This window comes from Molossus molossus, unplaced genomic scaffold (genome assembly GCF_014108415.1).
Source record: "Molossus molossus isolate mMolMol1 unplaced genomic scaffold, mMolMol1.p scaffold_m16_p_6, whole genome shotgun sequence".
NCBI classification, from domain to species: Eukaryota; Metazoa; Chordata; class Mammalia; order Chiroptera; family Molossidae; genus Molossus; species Molossus molossus.
The window spans coordinates 540386-561814 of record NW_023425399.1 but is presented as its reverse complement, the minus strand read 5'-3'; the positions used below and the strand labels follow the sequence as shown (position 1 = coordinate 561814).

General features: G+C 65.5%; 1 protein-coding gene across 5 annotated transcripts in view; it reads right to left on the bottom strand.

Annotated features, from left to right (window-relative positions):
• KCNQ2 (potassium voltage-gated channel subfamily Q member 2) overlaps positions 1–16865 on the bottom strand; it is a 40040-nt gene extending 23175 nt beyond the window's left edge. For all 5 annotated transcript variants that reach the window (XM_036244511.1, XM_036244510.1, XM_036244512.1 and 2 more), the window contains exons 1-6: positions 16536–16865; positions 3975–4065; positions 3443–3569; positions 2992–3167; positions 2178–2303; positions 404–514 (exon numbers count right to left, since the gene is read on the bottom strand). In XM_036244511.1, coding sequence (XP_036100404.1) covers positions 404–514; positions 2178–2303; positions 2992–3167; positions 3443–3569; positions 3975–4065; positions 16536–16831 — 927 coding nt within the window. In that variant the 5' untranslated portion in view covers positions 16832–16865. The remainder of the gene's footprint in view (positions 1–403; positions 515–2177; positions 2304–2991; positions 3168–3442; positions 3570–3974; positions 4066–16535) is intronic.
• Positions 16866–21429: the final 4564 nt, after the last annotated feature.

Sequence of the window (21429 nt, the reverse complement as noted above, 5' to 3'; positions counted from 1 at the left end):
CCTGGCGGTGGATGGACAGCTAGCAGAGCCCCCTCCTCTTGTGCAGAGCGGGGTCTTTGGTCCCCTGGAGACCCGACGTGGGAGCCATGTCACTGCTCAGCCCTGATCCTCCTGGTCACAAGGACCTACTGGCCAGTCCCACAGACTCGGAGGAGCTGGGAGTGACCAACAGAGGTGGAGTCAGAAGCCACAGCTGGGGGCACTCAGAGCGCCCTAATGTCATACTGTGGGAGCTACGAGGCCAGGGCAGCCCCACCTGAGTCCTCCTCCAGCTCCCTGAGGGTGTGGGCCCTGCAGGGAGCCCCGCTCCCGTCCATTCCCCTAGGGGTGATGGCCAGGCAGCCTGTGGTCTCTTGGGAGCCCACGACCCCGCCCCCTCAGAGGTAGGAGGGGCAGGACTCACGGCAGGAAGGGCGAAGAAGGAGACGCCGATGAGCGTGAAGGTGGCCGCCAGGAGCCTCCCATTCCATGTCTGGGGGTACTTGTCCCCGTAGCCGATGGTGGTCAGGGTGATCTGCGGGACAGCGGGTCAGGTCCTACGCCAGGCCCGGCCGTGGTCACTTAGGGGCCAGGGACCCTGAGCCGGGTACTCCGCCTCAGCCCTTGGGGGCTGGGACACAGGGTCACCCCCACCCATCAGGGCAACTGGACGCTGGGCAGCGGGGCAAACACAGAGGCCACCCCCTCCCACGCTACACCCACGGCCCCAAGGAGGTCAGGGTCAGCGACCTTCAACCCTGCAACAACCACATCAAAACTCTCCGTCTCCCCTTTGCCATACACAGCTGGGGTGTCATCTGTTCCCCGTCACACCGGGAGAGCCCCAGAGGCACCGGAGGGGCCAGGGGCCTGAGGGGACAGTGTGGGGAGGAAAAACAACCGGGGAGGGGACGGGCCCAGAGAACTGTGGGTGCAGGGCCAGGGTGCCCTAGGAGGGAGGCTTGTGAGCTCAAGGCAGAAGAGAGGGAGGGGCGGGGAAGGGGAGGAAGCGGACCCCAGGGGAGGGAGGCGGGCTGCTGCTGGTTCCTTAAGGCCCTGGGGGAGCCTAAGGACTGCGCCCAGAATTCCTTGGGGTGGAGCCAGGAGGAAGTGGGGCCAGCAGCGGGGGTGCTCCAGAGGGCTGGAGGGGCTGCGGCTGCCCGTAGTCACTGTAACACGTAGGTGCTTTGGGACATGTTTAAATTTATGCAAGTATTACTTTGATAAAATAAAATTTTTGATTCAGTTTTTAAAGACAGGAAGGTCATTGGCCTGGGGTCAGGGTGGGCCGTGTCTCCAGCGGGTAGCTGGTGCCCCGCCTGCACCGGTCAGCACCTGGACGCACAGGGGGCTCCATGGGTGCCCCGCCAGTACCCCCACTCGCCCTGCGCACACCCAGGCTCCTGACCATCTGCTTCCCGCCAGGTCAGATCTAAGAACACGCATGCCAGGGCGTGTGGCTGTTAGTGAGAAGCACATGGAGCGTGACTGGTGGCGGCTGAGCCGTGTGGCTCCCCAGCACCCGCTGCAGTGCCCGCCCAGCATCTGTGGAGCCAGGTCTGGGGCCCAGGAGACAGTGCACCCACATTTCCCCAGGCCGAGTGTCTGGAGCCCGTAGGCAGCACCATGAAGGAGGGGCCCCCGGGCCCCGGGGGCATCGGTGGGAATGTGTGAGGAGGAGCCAGGCTGAGGTCGCTCAGCTGATGGGGTGAGGCCTGCAGGCCCCGTCTCCAGAAGACACGCTCTGCTGTCGGCTGTCCCCACCACGGGCAGGAGGGGCGGCAGGTGGCCATGAGCAGGGGCCGGATCCGTGGGTTCCGGACCTACTCTGGGTGGGGTCAGGCAGCCCAGAGGGTTGAGCCCAGGGAACAGGGGACCCGTTTCCCCTTTTCAACCCTTCCTGCCCCTCTGCCCCCGGCAGTGGTGGGGGACAGGGGGTCAACAAGGAAGGAAGATGACCCCTGAGCCGGCCTCTCTCCACCCACGTGCCGGCCAGAGCATCTGCCCCTACACAGCCGGGCACCATGGACACAAGTAGCCAGCAAGTGGTCCCAGAGAGACGGCTCCAGCCAGAGAGCCCAGACATCTCCAGTCCAGACCCCGGGGGTCAAGGGACACACAATGGGGGGGGGGCCCAGGGAAGGCCAGCCGGCCAGCACGTCCTCAGCGAAGGGCGAGGAGCAGCGGCGGGGACTCACCAGGCCCCACCAGAGAGCGTCCGCGTAGGTGTCGAAGTGGTCGTTCTCACCCTTCTCCGCCAGGTACACCAGGAACGAGGCCAGGATGAGGCACAGGAAGCCGATGTACCAGGCGGTGACCAGCTCCTGGAAGAGATGGCCACTTCAGAGCGCCTGGCCAGCGCCCGGCAGGCTCCGTGTCTCCAGGGCCTGAGGAGTGGACACAGCCCCCAGCAGCCGGGCCACGTGGCCCCAGCTCGAGGCAGGTGACGGGGAGGCTGGTTTTCCCGGGTGCCCCACACCTGTGCACATCACACCTGGGAGGGCATGGCTAAGGACAGCCCAGCACGCACACCCATCCAGGTCTGGGGGTGTCCCCGAGCAGCTGACAGGCCAGCAGGCCACAGAACGTTGGAACCTGACACCCTACTTCAACTTCCCTGAGCTGGGGGGACACCCTGATGGACTGCTGGCCTTGGGGGGTCCAGCGCCTCAGCCACTTTGGAGAGCAGCACCCTTGGGGAGCAAGCCCCCCTCAGGGCTCAGACAGGAGGGCCGGTGGGTCAGTCACCCCACCCACGACCAGGTGGCACAGGTTGGCAGGGCAGGGTGGGGGCCTCCTGCGAGCTCCCTGGAACATGGGGAGGGGCTCGGGCTGGGGTGCGGCTGCCGCTACCTTGTGGGTCTCACTGCTGCTGCAGCCTGAATGGGCCGCTACTGGGGTACGGGTCCCAGCACGCCACCTGGACGGGGGCTCGGGCAGGGCCGAGCGGAGGGCTGTGCAGGAAGCTGGCCAGGCCTCCCGGGCTCCGTCCAGCCGGGCTCGGCCGCTCACCTTGCTGTGGGCGTAGACCACGGAGCCCAGGAGCTTCCAGGTGCCGCCCCGCCGGTCCATGCGGATCATCCGCAGGATCTGCAGGAAGCGCAGACTCCGCAGCGCCGAGGTGGCGAAGACGTTGCCTTGGGAGCCCGCGGCCAGCACAGCGATGGAGGCGATGAGCACCATGATGTCTGCGGAGAGGGCAGCTCCAGACAGCTGTGCGCGGGGACAGGCCCCGCCTGGGTCCCAGGAGGACGGACAGACGGACGGAGGTGCACGCAGAGGGCCCGGCGTGGGGACCCTGGCCGCCGCCCGCCCAGCCCCGCCCTGGGCACAGCTGCCCTGCAGCCCTGCCTCTCCGGCCACGTTAGCCACAAGCTGGGACGCCAGGAGGGCAGACCGTCCTGCCGCCTCACTGGCCCCCCCTCCCGGGGCCCTGGCCCATCCTGCGCCCACTGGGCCTCACCGATCACACAGAAGGGCTTCCGGGCAAACTTCAGCCGCCCCCTCCAGCCGCGGTACCGGCAGCAGCAGCCCGCAGCCCAGATCCGCACGAAGTATTCCACGCCAAACACCACGATGGTCACGATTTCCTGCAGGGGAGGCCACAGCTGAGCCGCGCAGGGACGGGCAGCAGCTGGAGTGGCATGGCCACGTGGTGTCGGGAGGGCCCTCCCCGAGCCTGGGGCAGCCCGGAGAGGGCAGGGGCCCCAGAGGTGCAGTCTGGATTGGGGAGGCCCCGTCACCGTGGTTGCCATGGCGCCTGCCCCGGCCCTTCAGGGGGTTGCTGGAGCGTCACAACCCGTGCCCCACCCACACCCACCTCTGCAAGGGAGCCCCCATGTCTCCACGGTGGAGGGGCCGTGTGGGCCCTCGGGATCCGTGAGAACAGCGGGGGGCTGTCAGGCACCATGACTCGGGGGGTGGGGACCAGGCCACGGCAGGCTGGGCGTTGGGGTGCTGGGGGGCTCCAGGTCCCCGTCCACCGCGCGGCTCACCAGGATGTAGAGTGCGCCCTCCGAGCTCTTCTCGTACTCTTTGATGGTGGAGAACACGGACAGCACGAGGCAGGAGAACACCAGCAGGAACCTGGGGCCAGGGAGGCGCCGTCAGCCAGGGGAGCTGAGGGGCGTGGAGCCAGGGCCAGCGCAGAGCCGAGGTGGCCCCAAGAACCCCCAGAACCACCCCACTCTGGCCCACACCCCTCATCTGTTTGGTCAGCCCTGACAGCCTCCCTTTGGGAAAGTCCCCAAAACTTAGAGGAAAAGGACGAGGCCCCGCCAAGCAGGGCCCCACCTGCCCCGCGGCGAAGGCGCCAAGTTTCTTAGTTCAGTTTCCTCCTGGGTCCAAGGCAAAAACTTCTGTCTTCTTGCTGATCCTGACCTTCACAGCCACCCCATGCTCTTGTCTGTGTCCGTGGGGGATCTGTCCCGAGTGACCCGGTGTCCGTGGGGGATCTGTAACCCGGTGTCCGTGGGGGGATCCGTCCCGTGTGACCTGGTGTCCATGGGGGATCCCGTCCCGTGTGACCCAGTGTCCGTGGGGGAATCCGTCCTGTGTGACCCGGTGTCCGTGGAGGGATCCTGTCCCGTGTGACCCAGTGTCCGTGGGGAGATCCGTCCTGTGTGACCCGGTGTCCGTGGGGAGATCCGTCCTGTGTGACCCGGTGTCCGTGGAGGGATCCTGTCCCATGTGACCCGGTGTCCGTGGGGGGATCCCGTCCCGTGTGACCCGGTGTCCGTGGGGGGATCCCGTCCCGTGTGACCCGGTGTCCGTGGAGGGGTCCTGTCCCGTGTGACCCGGTGTCCATGGGGGGATCCCGTCCCGTGTGACCCGGTGTTCATAGGGTATCCCGTCCCGTGTGACCCGGTGTCTGTGGACGATCCGTCCCGTGTGACCTCATGTCCGTGGGGGCACAAAGCACATGGCATGGGGAAGCTGCACACCCCTCTCACGTGTCCTCACCACCCGGACGCCCCATCATCCAGCCCAGCTCTATAGGCCCCAGGAGTCCAGACCATCAGCCTCCCGGTGAGCCAAGGCCACGCTGTCCCACCTGAGCCACAGAATCCCCATGGGGCTGGCCAGCCCCTCTGGGGAGCGTGGCCGTGGCAGAGGGTGGCGGGCACAGTGTTCCCTGACACAGTGCCCACGGAGAGACGGCACATTTCAAAGCCACAATTAATTTCCTTTGCTCATTAGCCAATTTATTCAATTAACCGAGCCCTGGAAAAAGTCCAGATGTCTCGTGTGCCTCTTCTTCGTGGCTGCCTGTCTGCCTGGTGCTGTTTTCTCCAGACCCAGCGGCGGGAAGGAGCCCGGTGTCCGGGGGACCCGCCTGGGTGGAGGATGGGAGACTCCAGGTGGGACCTGCGGGCTGGGTGTTGGGAGACTTGGAAGTCATCACCCAGCACAAAAGGGCGCCCGCTGTGCTGCGGGGGCCAGGGAATCATCACCCGCTGGGCTTCCCGGAAGAGGTGTCCACAAGGGTGCCCCGCGGGGTGAGGTGGAGCTGGCGAGGGCGAGACGCAGACGGAGAGCAGGCAGGGACATGCGTGGCACCAGCACCCCGTGCGGGACTCACAGGGCCAGGGCCGCGCCCACACGGCCACTCTGTGCCGCAGGGAACATCCCTCGGAAGCCCCAAGGCGACCAGGCCCTCCCAGCCCTGCTGCCTGAGGGCGGTGGGACCGGCTTCCAGAACGTTCCGATGGCCGAGCCGGCCTAACCGCACCTTCGTCCAGCAGGCAGTGCCCGGGGCCCGCGGAGAGGACAAGCCACCCCTCGCAGCAGCCACGCAGTGCGGGCCACAGCTCCAGGCTTGCTTCTGAGGTTTCGGAAACAGAGGGTCACAGACAGTGGGGGGCACCTCAAGGACTCGGGAGGGGGCTCCAGCACCCACGCGGAGGAGGAGGGTCAGGCAGGGGGCTGCGCGCGTCTGCCTGTCACGCGCCAGGGCACAGGGGACAGGCCCAGGAGAGGCCCCGCTCGGACCTGGGCTCCCCTCCCCTCCAGGCCCCTTCCTGTCTGTCAGCCGCATGGTGACCGCCGCCCACCCCTCCGGCCTCGCGGTCCTGGGCACAGCGTCCTCAGTGCCGGGACGTGTCACTCTGGTCCCGCCCTGGGGAGACGGATCTGCCCCAAGGTGGCACCTCCTGTAAGATGCTGTGGGGTAACCACCCGCAGCCCATCGGGGGGTTGCCCTGGGCAGAGCCGTTTCCCACAGAGGCGCTGCCCCTTGGCTCCACTGAGGCAGCATGTGTGCCCAGAGCGCTGACCCCTCGAGTCCCCAAGGACAAGGGCAGCTCGTGAGGACCTGGGTCCGCTTCACAGAGAGACAGAGAGAGAGAGACACAGAGAGACAGAGAGAGAGCGCGAGCGAGCGCAGGTGCGGGGCAGGGGAGCGCCCACTGCCCTGGACTAGATGCCAGCCTCGTCCTGCCCGTCCCCACCCGAGGGGTGTGTGCCACCCTCCAGCCCAGTCACCGTCCTGCTGCGGGAACAATGGGAGAGGGGAGCGTGGTTTCCCCAGCCAGAGGCTCATTACGATAATGAATTCAAAGCGGAGGCTGTGTGCTGTCGGTGGTTGCCAAGGAGACGAGCATCTGAAGCAGCTGGTCCCGATTCCAGGGGCCAAGACCCAAGACGGGGCCAGCAGGGCGGCCGGCGTGGGCAGCGGCCTCGGACTGAGCGCCCCCCTGAGCGGCGGGGCAGTGGCCCCGGGGCCCTCAGCCAGGCGTCAGGGGCGGCCAGGCTGGGCCTGAGCTCTGAGCAGAGGCCAGACCCCCTGGAAATGGGAGAATGGGGGGCGGAATCCTGAGAGCTGGGAGGCTGATGTAGGGGGGACAGCAGGGAGGGCCCAGAGCGGGGGGCGGGGCACGGGTGGTGGGGGCACCCTCCTCGATGATGACGGCCCTCGAGGTGGTCAGCCCCGGCCACACCTGCAGGTCCTGGGGTGTGCACTCTAACTGCCCTGCACGCTTCGGGGTGCCCCCACCCCTACCTCCAGGGAGAGACCCCTCTGCTCCTGTCTCGCCGCCCTCCTCCCCCATCTGAACAGGAAATATTTCTTTTTTGGGAAAGCGTGACACAGCCAGTGCGGCCTCCTCCCTGATCCCCCTCCACTGGGGAGAGACGGGGGCAGCAGGCGGGAGGGAGCCCCCACCCCCTCCCAAGGTCCCCCAGTCCAGACCCCCTCACTCCCTCCAAAGACTGACTCAGGAGATGGCTGGGCTTATTCATCTCGTTTTACATGTTTAAGGAAATAAACATTTGACAAGTGAATGGCAGGGGTGGGAGGTCCTGGCCCCCTTCCCACCCCTGCAGGCTGCTCTCAGGCGGAGCTGGGGAGGTGGGTGGAGAGGGGTCCCCGACATCGGGCTCCCCACAGGCTACAATTAGTGGCAACACCAGGCACACGACAACCCTAAGGGCTGGGAGGAGCTCTGGTCATTTTACACAGGAGGGACTGAAGGCTCTGACGCAGCTGGAGGACCCTGAAGGGTCGGGCCAGCCCCCTTCCCCGGCGGGCCTGCAGAAACTCCCCTCCCACCAAGACGTCCACTCGGACCCGAGCCCAGGGGCTGGGGGCAGGGTGAGCGCAGCCAGTGTGAGGCTGTGGCCAGGCCCCCTGCAGCCTGGTGGCCGGCTCCCTGGGGAACCCTGGGGAACCCTGGGGAACCCTGCTCACCACGTCCGCCAGGGCTACGGCTGCCGCCTGGAATCTAATTTCTCCCCCTAATAAACTGCTCTGCCCCGAGGACCCACTGACACTTCCAGTCTGAGAGCGGCGGAGGCCCAGCTGCTGACAGCTCGTAAACCAGGGGTGAAAAATCACTTTGCCATCCCGCAGGGGTGGGGGTGCACTCAGGAGATGGCTGCACACCCCTCTCTGGGGGCCAGGGCTCACCGAGGTGCGGCCCAGCGCCCCCACCCACTGAGCACCCGCTGAGCCTGCTCACGGGAAATGAGAGGTTCTGGAAGTTCCCACCCAGCCTGCGGGGTGTGGGGAGGGGACGCAGGTGAGCACCCAGGGCCCGCCTCCCACACGCCAAGTGCTGGGTGAGGCCTCGGACCTGAGAAGCCTCCACTCCGGGGGCCCCAGACCCTGGGACGGTCCAGCTCCGGGCCCAGCGCTCAGGCCTCCACCAGCGGCCTTGGTGGCCGTGCTCCACCCCCACCCGCTGGCCCCTCCTCCGCTGGCCAGACGGCCACCCCACGTCCACAGCCTTTGCACACAGACCCTCATCCAACCAGGGCGGGAAGGTGCCCCCCACTGGCCAGTGACACCAGGAGGCCAATGTCCTCCCAGGCTTGGGCCACGGGTTCTTCCCAGGGTAGGGGCTGTGGAGGTCGGGGTCCTGCCCTCCCCCAGAGAGAGCGGCATCCTGGTGAAACCTAGGTGCTCCAGGCTGCGGGCAGCGTCCGGAGCACCCAGGCCGGGCAGGAAACCGCTGTCTCAGCATGCGGTTCAGGCCGTTCCCCAGGTGCCCCCCAGTGGATCCCCAGAGACAGTGACTGTGCACTGGGTAGTCTGTTCCCCATGGGTCACCTGTCCACACACAGACACAGGGCTGCACACAGGCCACCCGAATGCTCTCCCCACCCCACATCTGAGCCACCCACCGCCTGCCCACACATCTGGACCCAGCACCCTGTCCCCAGCCTGGGCTCTCCCCTGCACCCCTGGGTCTCCCCCCTCAACCCTGCTCATACGCAGCTCAGCTCTTCCATCCAGATGCCTTGACTGTCCCATCCCTCCAAGCCCCCATCTCAGCCCCTGTGACCCCCACTGAGACCAGAGGAAGGGCGCCCCCCCCCCTCCTGCCTGTCTCTCAGCCTCACCAGGCCAGCTTCCCTGCCCCAGGGCCTTTGCACACATGCCCCCTGCTGCCTGGAATTCTCTCCTACCCCCACGTCCATCACACAGCCGCCTTCTCCTCATCAGGTTTTGCTCTCCACATCACCACCTTCGACAGGCTGCCCAGTCCCCAGGGTCCTGACCCCCCCCGCGCAGGGGGCCGCCGCTCTCCTTGTCTGCTCTGCTCACCCGGCCCACCAAAGGCACAGCAGAACCTACGTGTGTCCTGGGGACGGTGGTCGACACGCCCTCGCTGCGGTCGGATCCTGCTGAGGGAAGCCCGCAGCCCCACGCAGGCAGGCGCAACTGCACACTGACCCCAGACAGCGCTGGACGGGCAGGCAGGAAGCTTCGAAGGCAGACTGTGGGGCCTGGGAGGGCCACTGCCCGCCCCAGGGAGCCCATGACGGGTGAGAGCAGCCCGTTAATACGGTGTGTCCCCTCGACCACAAATGTCACGGCAGCTCAGGGGAAAACAGACAGCTGGTGGGGCCGTCCGTGCGGACGGATGTTCTCGGCCTTGAACAGGACCACACGCTACCTGAGGAACCACGTGGGCGACTCCACGTACACGGACGGCGCAGGGCGGCCGGTCCGTCCCCAGGGGCCGAGGAGGGGACACAGGGCTGCCGGGCTTGGGGTTTTTATGGGGGATCAGAAAGTTTTAAAGTAGAGAATTCACTCAGCGTCACTGAATCATTCCTTAAAGACGGTTACTCATGTGTTCTGTGAATTTCACCGAAATTACAGGCAAGGAAGGAAAAGAAAGGAGACAAGTCAGGTCTGAGACAGCGGGGAAGCCCCTGGTCTGCCCCAGGCAGCGCCCGCCCCCTGTGCCTCAGTTTCCCTCTGTGACAGGGCGGACTCGGGTGGGGAGAGCCATGGGCACCCACCTGCTAGCAGGGCCCCGTCCCCATCCCCAGACAGAGGATAGCAGCCCGTGAACCCTGCGTAGTGATGCTGCGTGTCCCGACAGGGGGGCTGCTTCCTGACTTGAGGGGCTCCCCTCACAGAAGTGTCTCCTCCCATGGCCGACACGGAGCCCCGTCTTCAGCCTCAGGCACCCCACCCACCCTTCAGGGCCCGGCTCTACCTGTCCTGGGCTCCCCTGCTCCCCATGTCCCCAGTGTAGCACCTTGGGGTCCTGCCCTGTCCAAGGAGCTGGTCTGAGCAGAGGCCCCCACAGCTGCCTCCTGCCCCTGCGGCCCCACATCCCCCGCCCTGCTGGGCCCTTAGCCTCGTCACAGGAAGCACCATGCAAGATTGGGGGGGTGGAGCACTGCCCTCTGCCTCCCCGGGTTGACAGGATAGCCAGGCCTGCCCCTCACCCATCTCCCCCAGAATTCTCCTAGAGACCCTCCCACCAAGGCTGGCCCCACCCCCACACTCCCGCGGCTCGTACCCCGTCACACTGTCCCCTGAAAACGTCCCTAGCGAGTGTTCTTTCGGCCTCCACTTGTATGCCTCCAGCAATGGAGGGCTCACCCCCAGGCAGAACCTCATGTTAACACGCCCCTCCCAGGCCAGCCTCGGCCCTGACTTCTAGGTCGACCACCAGACGTGTGACCACTCGGGGTCCATCCTTCAGCCCAGCACCCACAGCTGTTGTCTCCTCCCCTGAGCCACCAAGGTCCCAGGGCAAAGGGGACATGGACACAGGGCCACCTTGTCACCTGCCCCGGGCGGCACCAGGAGGTGCCTCCACTGGGAATTCTGTGGGGACATTGTTACCGTGTGTCAGACGAGGACCAGAGCCCAAGTCCTGTCTCGTTTGAGAGACGCACGGACAAGCCCAGGACCATAACTCAGGGGACCGACGTTGCTCCTTGCCTTTCTCAGCATCTTCCCAACTTCCTACAGCGGTGGTCGTCGGTTTGCAGTCAGAAAAGGTAACAAACTATAACCGAGTGTTTCAGAGGCCACAGCGCCCCCGGCCCACGGCCCCGGCCAAGCATGAGTCCCTTCCGCTGGATGTTAGTTCGGCTCGCCGCTCGTTAAACACAGGTGTTGAGAGGCGCTCACTGAGCAGCAGAAAACCCTGTGGGCACAGGGGGCCGAAGCCCAGACGAGAGCAAGGGCCCAGACGAGCCGCCCTCCCCGGACGGGGCCAAGCAAGGACACGCAGCCACGGGCTCCTGTTCAGGACCAAGGCCAGCGCCCGGCCTGGTTCTCTCCTCCAGGCTCCGGAAGACCCCGCGCCCCTCATGCAGGCTGGGTCTCTGGGGAACAAACCCCTCCACTCCTGTGGGCCAGTCAGGCCCTGTGGCGATCTGTCCACTGAGGGGCCCAGCTCAGCATCCTGCCCCCGGGAAGCGGACACCAGCTGGTGGGGTGTTCGCGGAGGCTCCCCCCACCCCACAACACCCCCAGCTTCTGGAAGCTTTTCGTCACCTCCCCCAAAACCTGGGGTCCAGGAGAAATGGACCTTTTCCTCCCACAGAGCTCCAAGCACTCTCCCCAAAGCTAAACCGAAGAGCAAATTCAGACGTCCCGAGCTCTCCAGGTAGGCGAAGTCTCAGCTCTCTGTAGGGAGGGACAGAGCAGGACCTGGGCTGGGGGGCCCTCTGCCGACGGCCAAAACACTCCAGAAGCCGAACGTCAGACTCGGGGTGGTGGTCTGGACAAACCACCCTCCCATCTTCCCCAAGTGGGGCAGGCACGGCCCTGCCCCCCAGAGTCCCCTCCCTTTGGCAGGGGAACAGAGGCCAGGTGGCCAGTGGCTGCGGCGAGCCAGCGTCCCCTCCCTGTATGCCAGGGGCCGCAGGGGGAAGTCAGGGCCCCTGAATGCCAGTGCCTGGGGCTGCACCCTGGATGCCCCCTTACCTCACCTGGGGCTTCACCCCTCGGCGTCTGGGCTAAACGACAGCAGGTGTGTGAAACACCCAGAGAAGCCACATCGAACTCCAACACCCATCTCCCACAGACGGGTCGTTCTCACCAGTTCCCACAGAACACGCAGGGTGAGGAATCCTCTCAGACCCCTGTGACCACCTCCCACCTGCCGGAGCCCAGGCCTGCTGGCCCTGCGTCCTGCCCCGGCGCCGCCCACCCTCCACAGCAGGCCCTCCAGGCCCCCCCGGCCCTGGCTCTCCAATAAGACAACTCTGGATGGGCTGCACCGACAGCCACACCAGCAAGTCATGTTGGAGGCATCTTATTCTTCCAGAATATTCCCCCCACAGCTCCCACTTGGGTCCAGCAGAGTCTCTGGGATGCGGGCCCCGGTGTAGCCAGAGCACCCCCCCCACCCCACAGGCACCAACACTCTCCAGTTCTCAGCTGTTTCCTTCCGGATGATTTAAAGCATGGTCCAGCCCAGCCTCAGACAAGAACCCCAGCGCCCCCCCAATGCCAGACCAGTCCACGTGCTAAACGGCCCCTGGGCCTCCCCCTGACGGTGGCCGTGGCTCCCCTAACTCACACGAGGGACAGACAGTCATCTTCCTGGCACCAAACCCTCCTGCACCACCCACCTCGCCAAGAACAAATCAAGGACCACAGACTTGATTTGCCGGCTCACTGCTGTACCAGCTGCCAGGGGAGCGAGCACAGAACATGGGACACATGACTGCGGAGACCTCCCCCGGCTCCGCGGAGACAGGAGGGGCCAGCCCGGGGCGGGGGCCAGCCCGAGTCAGGCCCAGAACCTCGCTGTCCCTTCAGAAGCCTCCCCCAGCAGGGACGAGGAGGTTCGGTGGAGACAACTTGGGGTCCGCTTCTCTTTCTGCCTCGGATCCAACCGAGCTGCGCGGGTTCTGTGGGGAGGGTTGGGCAGGCGCCACGCAGCCATCACGGGAAGCCTGCCTCCTCCACCAGCGACACCACAAAGGAGGTGCCAATTTCGGAGGCCGCCCGAGCGCCAGCAGATGGGTGTTGGGAAACTCAGCTGAGTGCCAGCCGGGCTTGGCAGGCACCTCCATAATGCGGGGACAGTGCCGTCCGAGGCGGGCTCGGCCGCGCGGCCCACATGAGCTGGGTCAGCACAGGACCTAGCCTAGGAGAGTGGGGGCTCGTCAGACGCAGCGTGCACGGTCTGGGGGTTCAGTGAGACAAGCTGTCCACAGTGCTGTTTCTCAAGCCCAAACTGGCCCGTCTCCACACGAGGAGGCTCAGGGTGCCGGGATGTCCACCACCCTGGAGCCGCTCCCGATGCCGGAGCAGTGCACAGCTCCGTCTCCTTGGAAAGCGGCCGCCCCCTGGACCAGCATCAGACCCAGGCCTCACATCCCAGCAGCAGCCTCGAACCCCTTGGCGACAGGAGAGCCGGCTCAAACTGGTCCTGTCCTGTTTCTCGCCCAAGTTGAAACCAGGGATACATCTGTGCACATGTAGCTGCCCCAGGACCCCAAGACCGGACCGAGGCCACAGGAACCCTTTCCGAGGCTTGGGGTGCACTGTCCAGGAGCCCCGGTGCTGAAACCCCTCAGATCCATTCCTTGCCTGTTGACCTCCCAATGGAAGCTTTTTCTTCTTTCTAAAGCCGGGGCCACAGGGCCGTCTTCCACGCAGTCGGGCACCAGGCCTCTGCGGGGCGGTAACGTCTAGCCAGGAGCTGGCTGGCGGGACTGAGAACTGGCCCAGGTGGGCTGAGGGGCAGTGGCCGAGGACACTGTCAGCACACGCCAACCCTGCCTGCTGGGCCCTCCACCCCACTCAGGACGAGGCCTGTCATCCTGCTGAGCCAGTCTCGGCGGCAACACTGACGACAGCCGCCAGCATCCAGAACGTCACACCCACCGGCATTGCATGGAGTGAGTCACACAACCGTTCCCCACGTTACAGACAAGGACACTTGCGGCCCGAGGTCCGGGAGCATCGGGGAGACAGGGTCCAAGCTGAGCTGCCCCGACCTGTGGTCCCCACCCCGCCGCACGAGCCCTAACATGTCCTCTGAGCCGCCTGCACCAGCTACAAGCGGACGTCATGCATGGGGACCCTTGAACAGCACCCTAAGGAGGGGGAATAGACGAGCCGGCCTCGGGGGGTGGCGAGCCCATATCTGTCACTGAAGCTGGTCTATGAATGTCCGTCTTGGCACCGTCCCACACGTATACCTGAAAACATTTCAAATGACCCGTCCGGGAGGTAACCCTCGAAGCATCGTCTTAAAAAGACACAGGCCAATGACCCTCATAAGCTCACCTGTTGAAGGGGCAGCAGCCTCCAGGCCAGAGCCCACCCACTGTCCTAGCCTCTAACAGGACACGGCCTGAGCCCCAGCCAGCCTCCCATCGGCCTCCGGAGACGCTCAGAGGGCCTGGAACGCTGCCGCGTGGCCCTGTCGGTCCTTCCCCCTGCGTGGTCGCCCTCCCCACACCCGGCACCTTCTGTGAAATGCCCCACAGAGCTCTCAGCCCCTGTCCATCCAGCGCGAACAGAGGAAGGACCCTTCGGGGCCTCGGGGCTGGGAGAGGTGGGTCCCAGCTGTTTCTGCTGAGGCCGGCCCACACCTGGGGGTCTCACATCCCCGCTGACTCAGGGAAGGCTCCATGGCTGGGCCCAGAGCAGGTCTGCGGAGAAGCCCCTCCGCAGAGGGCGCAGCCGGAGGGGGACCTGGCCTGAGCCCCATCAGCCCGAGGCCACAGGGCAGCTCCTTCCCTCCCACCTCTGGGACCCACTGGGACACCCCACCTTTCAGGAACCAGGCTTTGGAGACAAGAGGCAAAAGAAAGGTGGCCCAGGAGGGCTCGGCACTGCCCCAACCCCTGGACTCGTCCCCCACCCTCCACTGGCCTCCAGGCCCAAAGCAGCACCAGGCGAGGAGGAGGGACTTGAACTTCATTTAATTAATGAACCCACAAACCAAGACGTGAGTCAGGCCATCAGCCCGAGCTGGGCAAGGGAGCAGGGCGCCCACGGCCTGGGGGGCGGCCGTGAAGGCCTCCTGTGTCAGGGTGGGCTGGGCACAGGGACAGCAGAGAATGCTATGTCCAGGGGCGGGATGGTGACAGACGTGTCACTGCGGGGAGAGCCCACAGGGCAGCCCTGGGAGATCATCTCCACTGGGCCCTACTGGGCCCCCTTCACTGATGGAAACTGAGGCCTGCAGAGACTGGACAGACCTGAGTGCCCACCCCAACAGCCACTGCAGACCCCTCCGACTTCCCCACTGCCCAGGAGAAACTGCCCACCAGTAAGCTGCCTCTTCCTGAGTTTGCACCCCACACAGGTGAGCTGAAGGCAGGAAGAGCCAGGGAACTCGTGCCCTTGGGACCCCCAGGAACCGCTACCAGCCAGGGACATTCTCACCCAAAGCAGGGCAAAGCCCCCGGCAGCCGCTGGGCTGTGGGGCCATCAGTGCACTGAGGCCACCTCGGGCCAAGACCCAGATGACCAGCTCTGTCCCACAGGGAGTGCCCCGGGCCTCCAGCCAGGTGGGGGGGGGGCAGGAGTAGTGGAGGGTCGTGGTGAGGAGACAGCTCTTCCAGGGAGGAGGAGCACATCTGAGCAGGCCTGCCGATAAGCCCCCCGTGGGGGCCCCTGCCTCTGGGGCTCCCAGCCGAGCAGGAGCTCGGGCAGTGCCCAAGGTGCCGCCCAGGGATACAGTGCCCCCAGGACATCCTCCCCACAGGCATCCTGGCATTTCCCTTCCAGGGTCACCACCCTCATCCCACGGAGGGTCCGCCCAGAGCACACAGGCCCAGGTCCATGGGCACACTCCATGGGCATACACCCCAGGTGGGCACTAGGTCTGGTGGAGACAGTTTCCCAGAATCCACCCCTCACTCCCATCCCCAAATGCTTCTTACACAAAATGGCTGAGCTGGCCCGGGTGAGCAGGGACGAGAGAGCCTGCACGCCCAGAGCCCGTGCACCAGCACACGGGCTGCACACGCAGCGGTGCTCACACAGACCCCGCACACGAACACCCCTGTGCACACGCCAGCCAGGGGCACTGGCCCTGCCCCAGGAGCCAGGAGTTCCCTGGACCACAGGCCTTGGGAGACTAACAGCCCTTCAAGGGCCAGGGCTGGCGGGCCCCAGGACAGCAGCTCCCTGCAGCTGGGTGTCCACTTTGTCAAGGAAGAGTCCAGAGCCCGGAATGAGCAGGGGGTGCCAGGCACACCCCTGCTTCTCCAGCGAGCAGACAGGGGTCAGGGCTGTGGGGGAGGAGTCGGGGATGCAGGCAGGGCCAGGGACCGTGGAGGCACCAGGGAGGAGTCAACTGCCTTGGCTTTGGGCTGGGGGAGGGAAGCAATGTTAGGACCCCTCCCCATCCCAGCGACCCAGAAGCTGGACCCAGATGGAGTGAGCGGCTTGGGGGCTGGGAGGGGAGGCCAGCCCTTCCTCCATCATCCCCTTCTTTGGGGGACCCCAGCCCAGGGGGACCTCCCAGAGTCCAGATCCAGAAGCAGGACGAGCAGCACCGCCCTTCCTCCTTGCTGGCTCTTTGTTTGGTGCAGTGGCTGTGGGGAGGGGCCTCTCAGGGGCTGAAGAGGGGCGGCTGGGGCTACGCTCACCCCATACTTCGGGGGAGGGGCTGATGCAACCCAGCCAGGCCGCGGAGGACGAGGGGGTGGGGAGAGAGCGGAGGACAAGCGCCCCCACCCCAGCCTGAACCCCACACCCCAGAACTCCTTCCTGTCTGATCTTTCCCAAAAGCTTTCCAACCCGCGCCCTTCGCTCTACCCAGGGAACACGGTCCGGTGCCGGCGCGGTGCCGGCTCGCGGTGTCGGGACGCGGGGCTCGGACACTCACACGTAGGCGTGGTAGATGAAGGCCCAGCCGCGCGGCCGCTCCAGCACGTTGTAGAGGAAATTCTGCAGCTTGCGGTAGAAGGCGTTGCGCTTCGGGGGCTTCCCTGCGCCCGCGCCGCCCGCGCGCGGCTTGCTGAGGATGCTGCCGCGCTTGGAGGCCTCGGAGCCCGCGATGAGCAGCGCGCCATCCCGGGTGGAGTCCGGCGCGCCGGGGTCCAACCCTACGAAGCCCACCTTGAGCTTCTTCTCCCCGCTCGGGCCGGGATACACGCCGCCGTTGCGCGACTTCTGCACCATGGTGCCGGCGGCGCCGGGCGGGAGGGGCGCGGGCTCAGCGGGGGCGGCACGCGGGGGGCGGCGCGGGCCGGAGCCCAGGCCCCGGTCCCAGGAGCCGCATGGCCCAGGAGGCGGCGGCGGCGGCGGCGGCGGCGGCGGCGGCTCTGCGCTCCTGCCCGGCTCTGCGCTCCTGCCGGCCCGGGCCTGGTGCGGGGACGCTGCGGCCACCTCGCTCCGCCTGCCGCCTCGCCCCGCCCCCCGTTAACTCCTGCGAGGCCGTGCGGGGCCGCGGGAGGGCTGGGAGGAGCGCGAAGCCAGAGGAGGCAGGACCTGCTGAGCGAGGCATCTCTGCCACCAGGCCGACCCTTCCTGCTCCCCAGGCACGTGCGCCCTGAGGAGGGAACCGGCCCCTTAGTCGCCTCCGAGGTGGACAGCACCAGACAAGCACATGCCTGACGGGCCCTCGCCCTCTGGACTGAGCGCCGCCAAACCAGGAGGCTGGTACCCGCCGCGGGGATCATACTCTTGGCTTCTAGGTGTCCCGGCCTGAGCCCCACCCCCACCCTGTCCTTCGATGGGCAGGGAAGCTCCAGAGAGAACCCCTAAGGGGAGGCCTGAAGAGGGCCGGAGGAGGGGTCCCGGAAGAAGAGTCAGGGAGAGCCACCCCCCACCCCTGCAGGCAGTGGGGCTCAGTGGTCAGAGATGGGCCTGAGAGTTCTGCCCCTGGAGGCCTGGGCTTTGTCCGCAGACCTCTGATGGGGCAGGGGCTGGAGGGCGTGCACCCCAGGCTGAGACAGGCCTGAGGCTCGTGGGGGTGCTGGTGCCACTGCCCAGGACAAAGGCAGGCTCTGGACACAGACTTCCCCTTGGGGGTCGTGGCAGAGGAGCTCGGGCAGCTGGTTGGTCCCTCTGGAGTCGCTTCTGGGAGGCCAAAGGGTGCTGTTCCTCCGCCCCAGGGGACCCCTGAGCACTCATGCTGGCCACGCCCCGCTGCCCCTCTAGCCTCCCTCCCACCTGGACCGAGGTGCCTCCTCCGACCACATCCAGCCTCTTCCCGTGTTCGCCCAGCACCCTGGGGTCTGCCAAGTGAAAGCCCTGTTCAGCAGCCCGGCTCACCAGACAGCTCCTGTTCTGCCCTTCGGGCCCCAAGGCCGGTGGCCCAGCAGCCGTGCCGCCTTTTTCTTTAAATTTGGCAGAAACCATCATGTCTGACCCAGGCATGACGCTGATTTCTGAGCCATCCAGATGCTGGCCATGGGCTGCAGCTTGTGACACACGGGTGGGCGCGTCCCAGGGGCCACACCCTGAGCCCGCCTCCCGCCTGCCCACCAGGTGCCAGCCCCCCCCCCGCAAGGGGAGGGCCTGTGTGACAGAAGGAAGAGATGCCCTGCATCCCCCACACAGCTGGACCCACAGGATGGCATCGGGGTGACTCCCACTCTCACTCTGCGAAGGACTGGACAGAGTGATTGCCACTCAGATGCACAAACCCCAGAGGGGGCCGCCCCACCTGTTAAGGGGAACCCTAGGCTCTGGGTCCCCTGAGCTGGAGCAGCCCCTCCAGGGAAGGCCCTTTGGGGCCTTTGATGTGAGAATGAAGTGAGCCCAAGAAGGACAAGTGATGCTGGGGTGCTGGCTCAAGAGGGAGGCCCCTGCAGCGGGAACACCCACAGAGGACAGCCGGGGCCGGGGACCTGCCGGGACGCAGGTCGGCCTTGGGGCCGCCCCTCTCTTCTCGGGTCTGCAAGGCGCTCGGGGGTTCCGCATGGCGCCTCCTAGTCGAGGTTTGAACCTCAGCTGGTTCTGCCGTGATGCCCTTTCCAGGAGCCGGCTCACGGGTCGCTCACATCTTCAACTTTGTATCACACGCGCACTGTGTGTCGTCAGCCGTCGGGGGCCCCAACACACCCGCACCCCAAGTGAAGCGAGTCGTGACCGCGCTCCGTCGGCGTGAAGTCCATGCATCCCACATACTGGAAATAGACTGGAGCGCTCTCAGGTTCAGACCATAGTTGCCAAGACGCAGTGAGAACCCAGAGAACAGTGGAAAAATTCAGACGCACAGGATGCCCAGCTCGTCCGGACAGGCCTGTGGTCAGTGTGGCAGTGCCAGGCCGGGCGCTGCCCTGTCCGCTCCTCTGCATGGACACTGTCCCCGACTCCATCCCCAGCCTCCTCCTCATCCGGCACGACCCAGCCACGCTGAGCAGCTCGCGCAGACCAAGGGGGCCTCTGTCCTCTCAAAGGCCAGAGCAGAGTCCTCAGAAATGAGCCCTGCCCCCCGCTGGCTTTGCGTCCCCTCCCTGTGGCAACCTCACCCCACAGGCCTGCTCCCTGCCTCTGTGAGCCTCTGGTCACTGTCATAACCCGCAGGACCTGGCACAGATGTTGCAGCTGCCGGGGGGGGGGGGCGTCAAAGCGCAGTGGCACCGTCCCCTCTGGGGGACCTGCAGAGAAACCCTTCCCAAGGGGACGAGGTCAGGAAGCAGGTGGGCGTTCCTGGGTACCCACTTCTCCCAACCCTGGGGGTCCTGCCGACTCACTCTCTCAGCCTTCCCCCGGGACAGGACAGGGGACGTGCGTCGGGAAGAGAGGGCGACCCCCCGCCTGTGGACCCGTTGGGACAGCCCCATCTGCTGCTTCGGCGACACCTGCTCTGCTCACAGGTCACACAGCAGGGTGTATCCCCAGGTCTCAGCCACGCAGACACCTGGGCCGGGGACCTGAAGAGCAGCCTCCGGTCTCGGCACCAGCACCCCACCTCCTCCCCGTAGAGAGGGAACGGGCTCCTTTTCCATCACCGCCTGCGGGAAACAGATGACCCCGTCAGAGCCAGGGAGCGAGCTCCACCAGCCGGGAAACAAGACTTAATTTGGGGAAATGAGGAAGGACAGGTCCTCCATCATCTGGCCGGGGCTGGAGCTCTGCTGTCCTGACTCCGGAGGTTTGGACAACGGGAGTCATGTGCGGACGGAAAGCCCAGCCCCCACACCCCAGGAACGTCCGTTATGACCGGAGGTGTGTGCGTGCAGCTCCAGGGGCCGCGGGAAGTGGGAAAAGACTTAACGTACGAAAGAACTGGTTGTTTTTTAAAAAAAACATCTTAGACTGACTCAATAAAAATTTAATTTATACTTTTTTTCAAAGGCTCAGAGTTCTCAACAAGCCTCCAGCCCCTGGCAAACCAGTGAATCGCTCGAGTGAATTGGCTTGGTCCCCTCGGCCGCTGGTGGCACCTTGATGCCAGGAGCCCACGGCGGTCACCAGTGACCCACCAGTGACCATGGAGGCAGGTGGGGCCGTGAGGTGGCCTGGAGTGTTGGGGAGGGCGGGGGTCCTCGAGGGAAGCCTGATGCGGGGGCCCAGTCCCTCACTCAGCTGCGGGCCAGGCTGGCGTTTGGGAGGCTGTGGCCTCGTCATGTCCCCTCCCACAGCTCTGGACAAATGAAGACTGCCACAGTTGTCCCGTTCCGTGGCAGATAAAACACAAGGAGCAGACAGGCCCACGGCTCATGAGCTGTGATGCTGAGGTGGCTCTTTGACGCTGTCCAAACACTTTCCTCACCACGGACTCTTCACTCCCACGCTGTGGCTCTCAGACCACCCCTCCCCCACCCCCTCCCTCTCCCCAGGTCCCCCAGCAAGGATGGAAGGCCTCAAGCAGGCAAAGGGGCCTTTGCATACACCACTTCCTCCACCAGGAATGCTGTTCCCACCCCTGCACTGGAGGGCCCTGTGCATCTTCCTCTTTTTTTTTTAACTTAATCTTCATCGTTGTTTTTTTATCCTCACCAGAGGACACTTCTGCATTTATCTTCAGGCAGAGCAGGAGAGAGAGAGAGAAACATTGACGTGAACCCACACGACCTCAACTGGGACCAGGGACAAACTGCAACCGAGGTACCTGCCTTAGTGGGAACCGAACCTGGGTCTCTCTGGACCGCAGACCAACCGCTGAGCCCAACCGGCCAGGGCCAACTTGTGCTTCTTGATCCCTTCATCCTCTCACCCATCCCCCCAGCCCCCACCCATCGGGCAGCAAAAAGTTCTCTGTATCCACGAGTCTGTTTCTGTTCTGCTTGCTCATGTTTGTAGATTCAATGGTTGATGGAGATGCATCTTCCCAGGGAGGCTCCACTGTGGGTCTTCCCTCGAGTGCAGACTTCGCGGCTCCCTCAGCTCTGGTTTCGCACCCCCGCTGAAGGTCACCTCCCTCCTGTTCCTCTCCCTCCCCCGAGACAGGGAGCTCAGTAAGGAGGGCCCTGCACCCACACCCCCTTGCACACCCACACCCCCCTTGCACACCCCCGTGCACACACCACACCACCTTGCACACCCCCGTGCACACACCACACCCCCTTGAACACCCACACCCCCGTGCACACACCACACCCCCTTGCACACCCCATGCACACACCATACCACCTTGAACACCCACACCCCCGTGCACATACCACACCCCTGTGCACATCTACACCCTCGTGCACAACCACACCCCGTGCACATCCACACCCCGTGCACACCACACCCCCGTGCACACACCACACCACCTTGCACACCCACACCCCTGTGCACACACCACACCCCCTTGCACACCCACACCCCCGTGCACACACCAC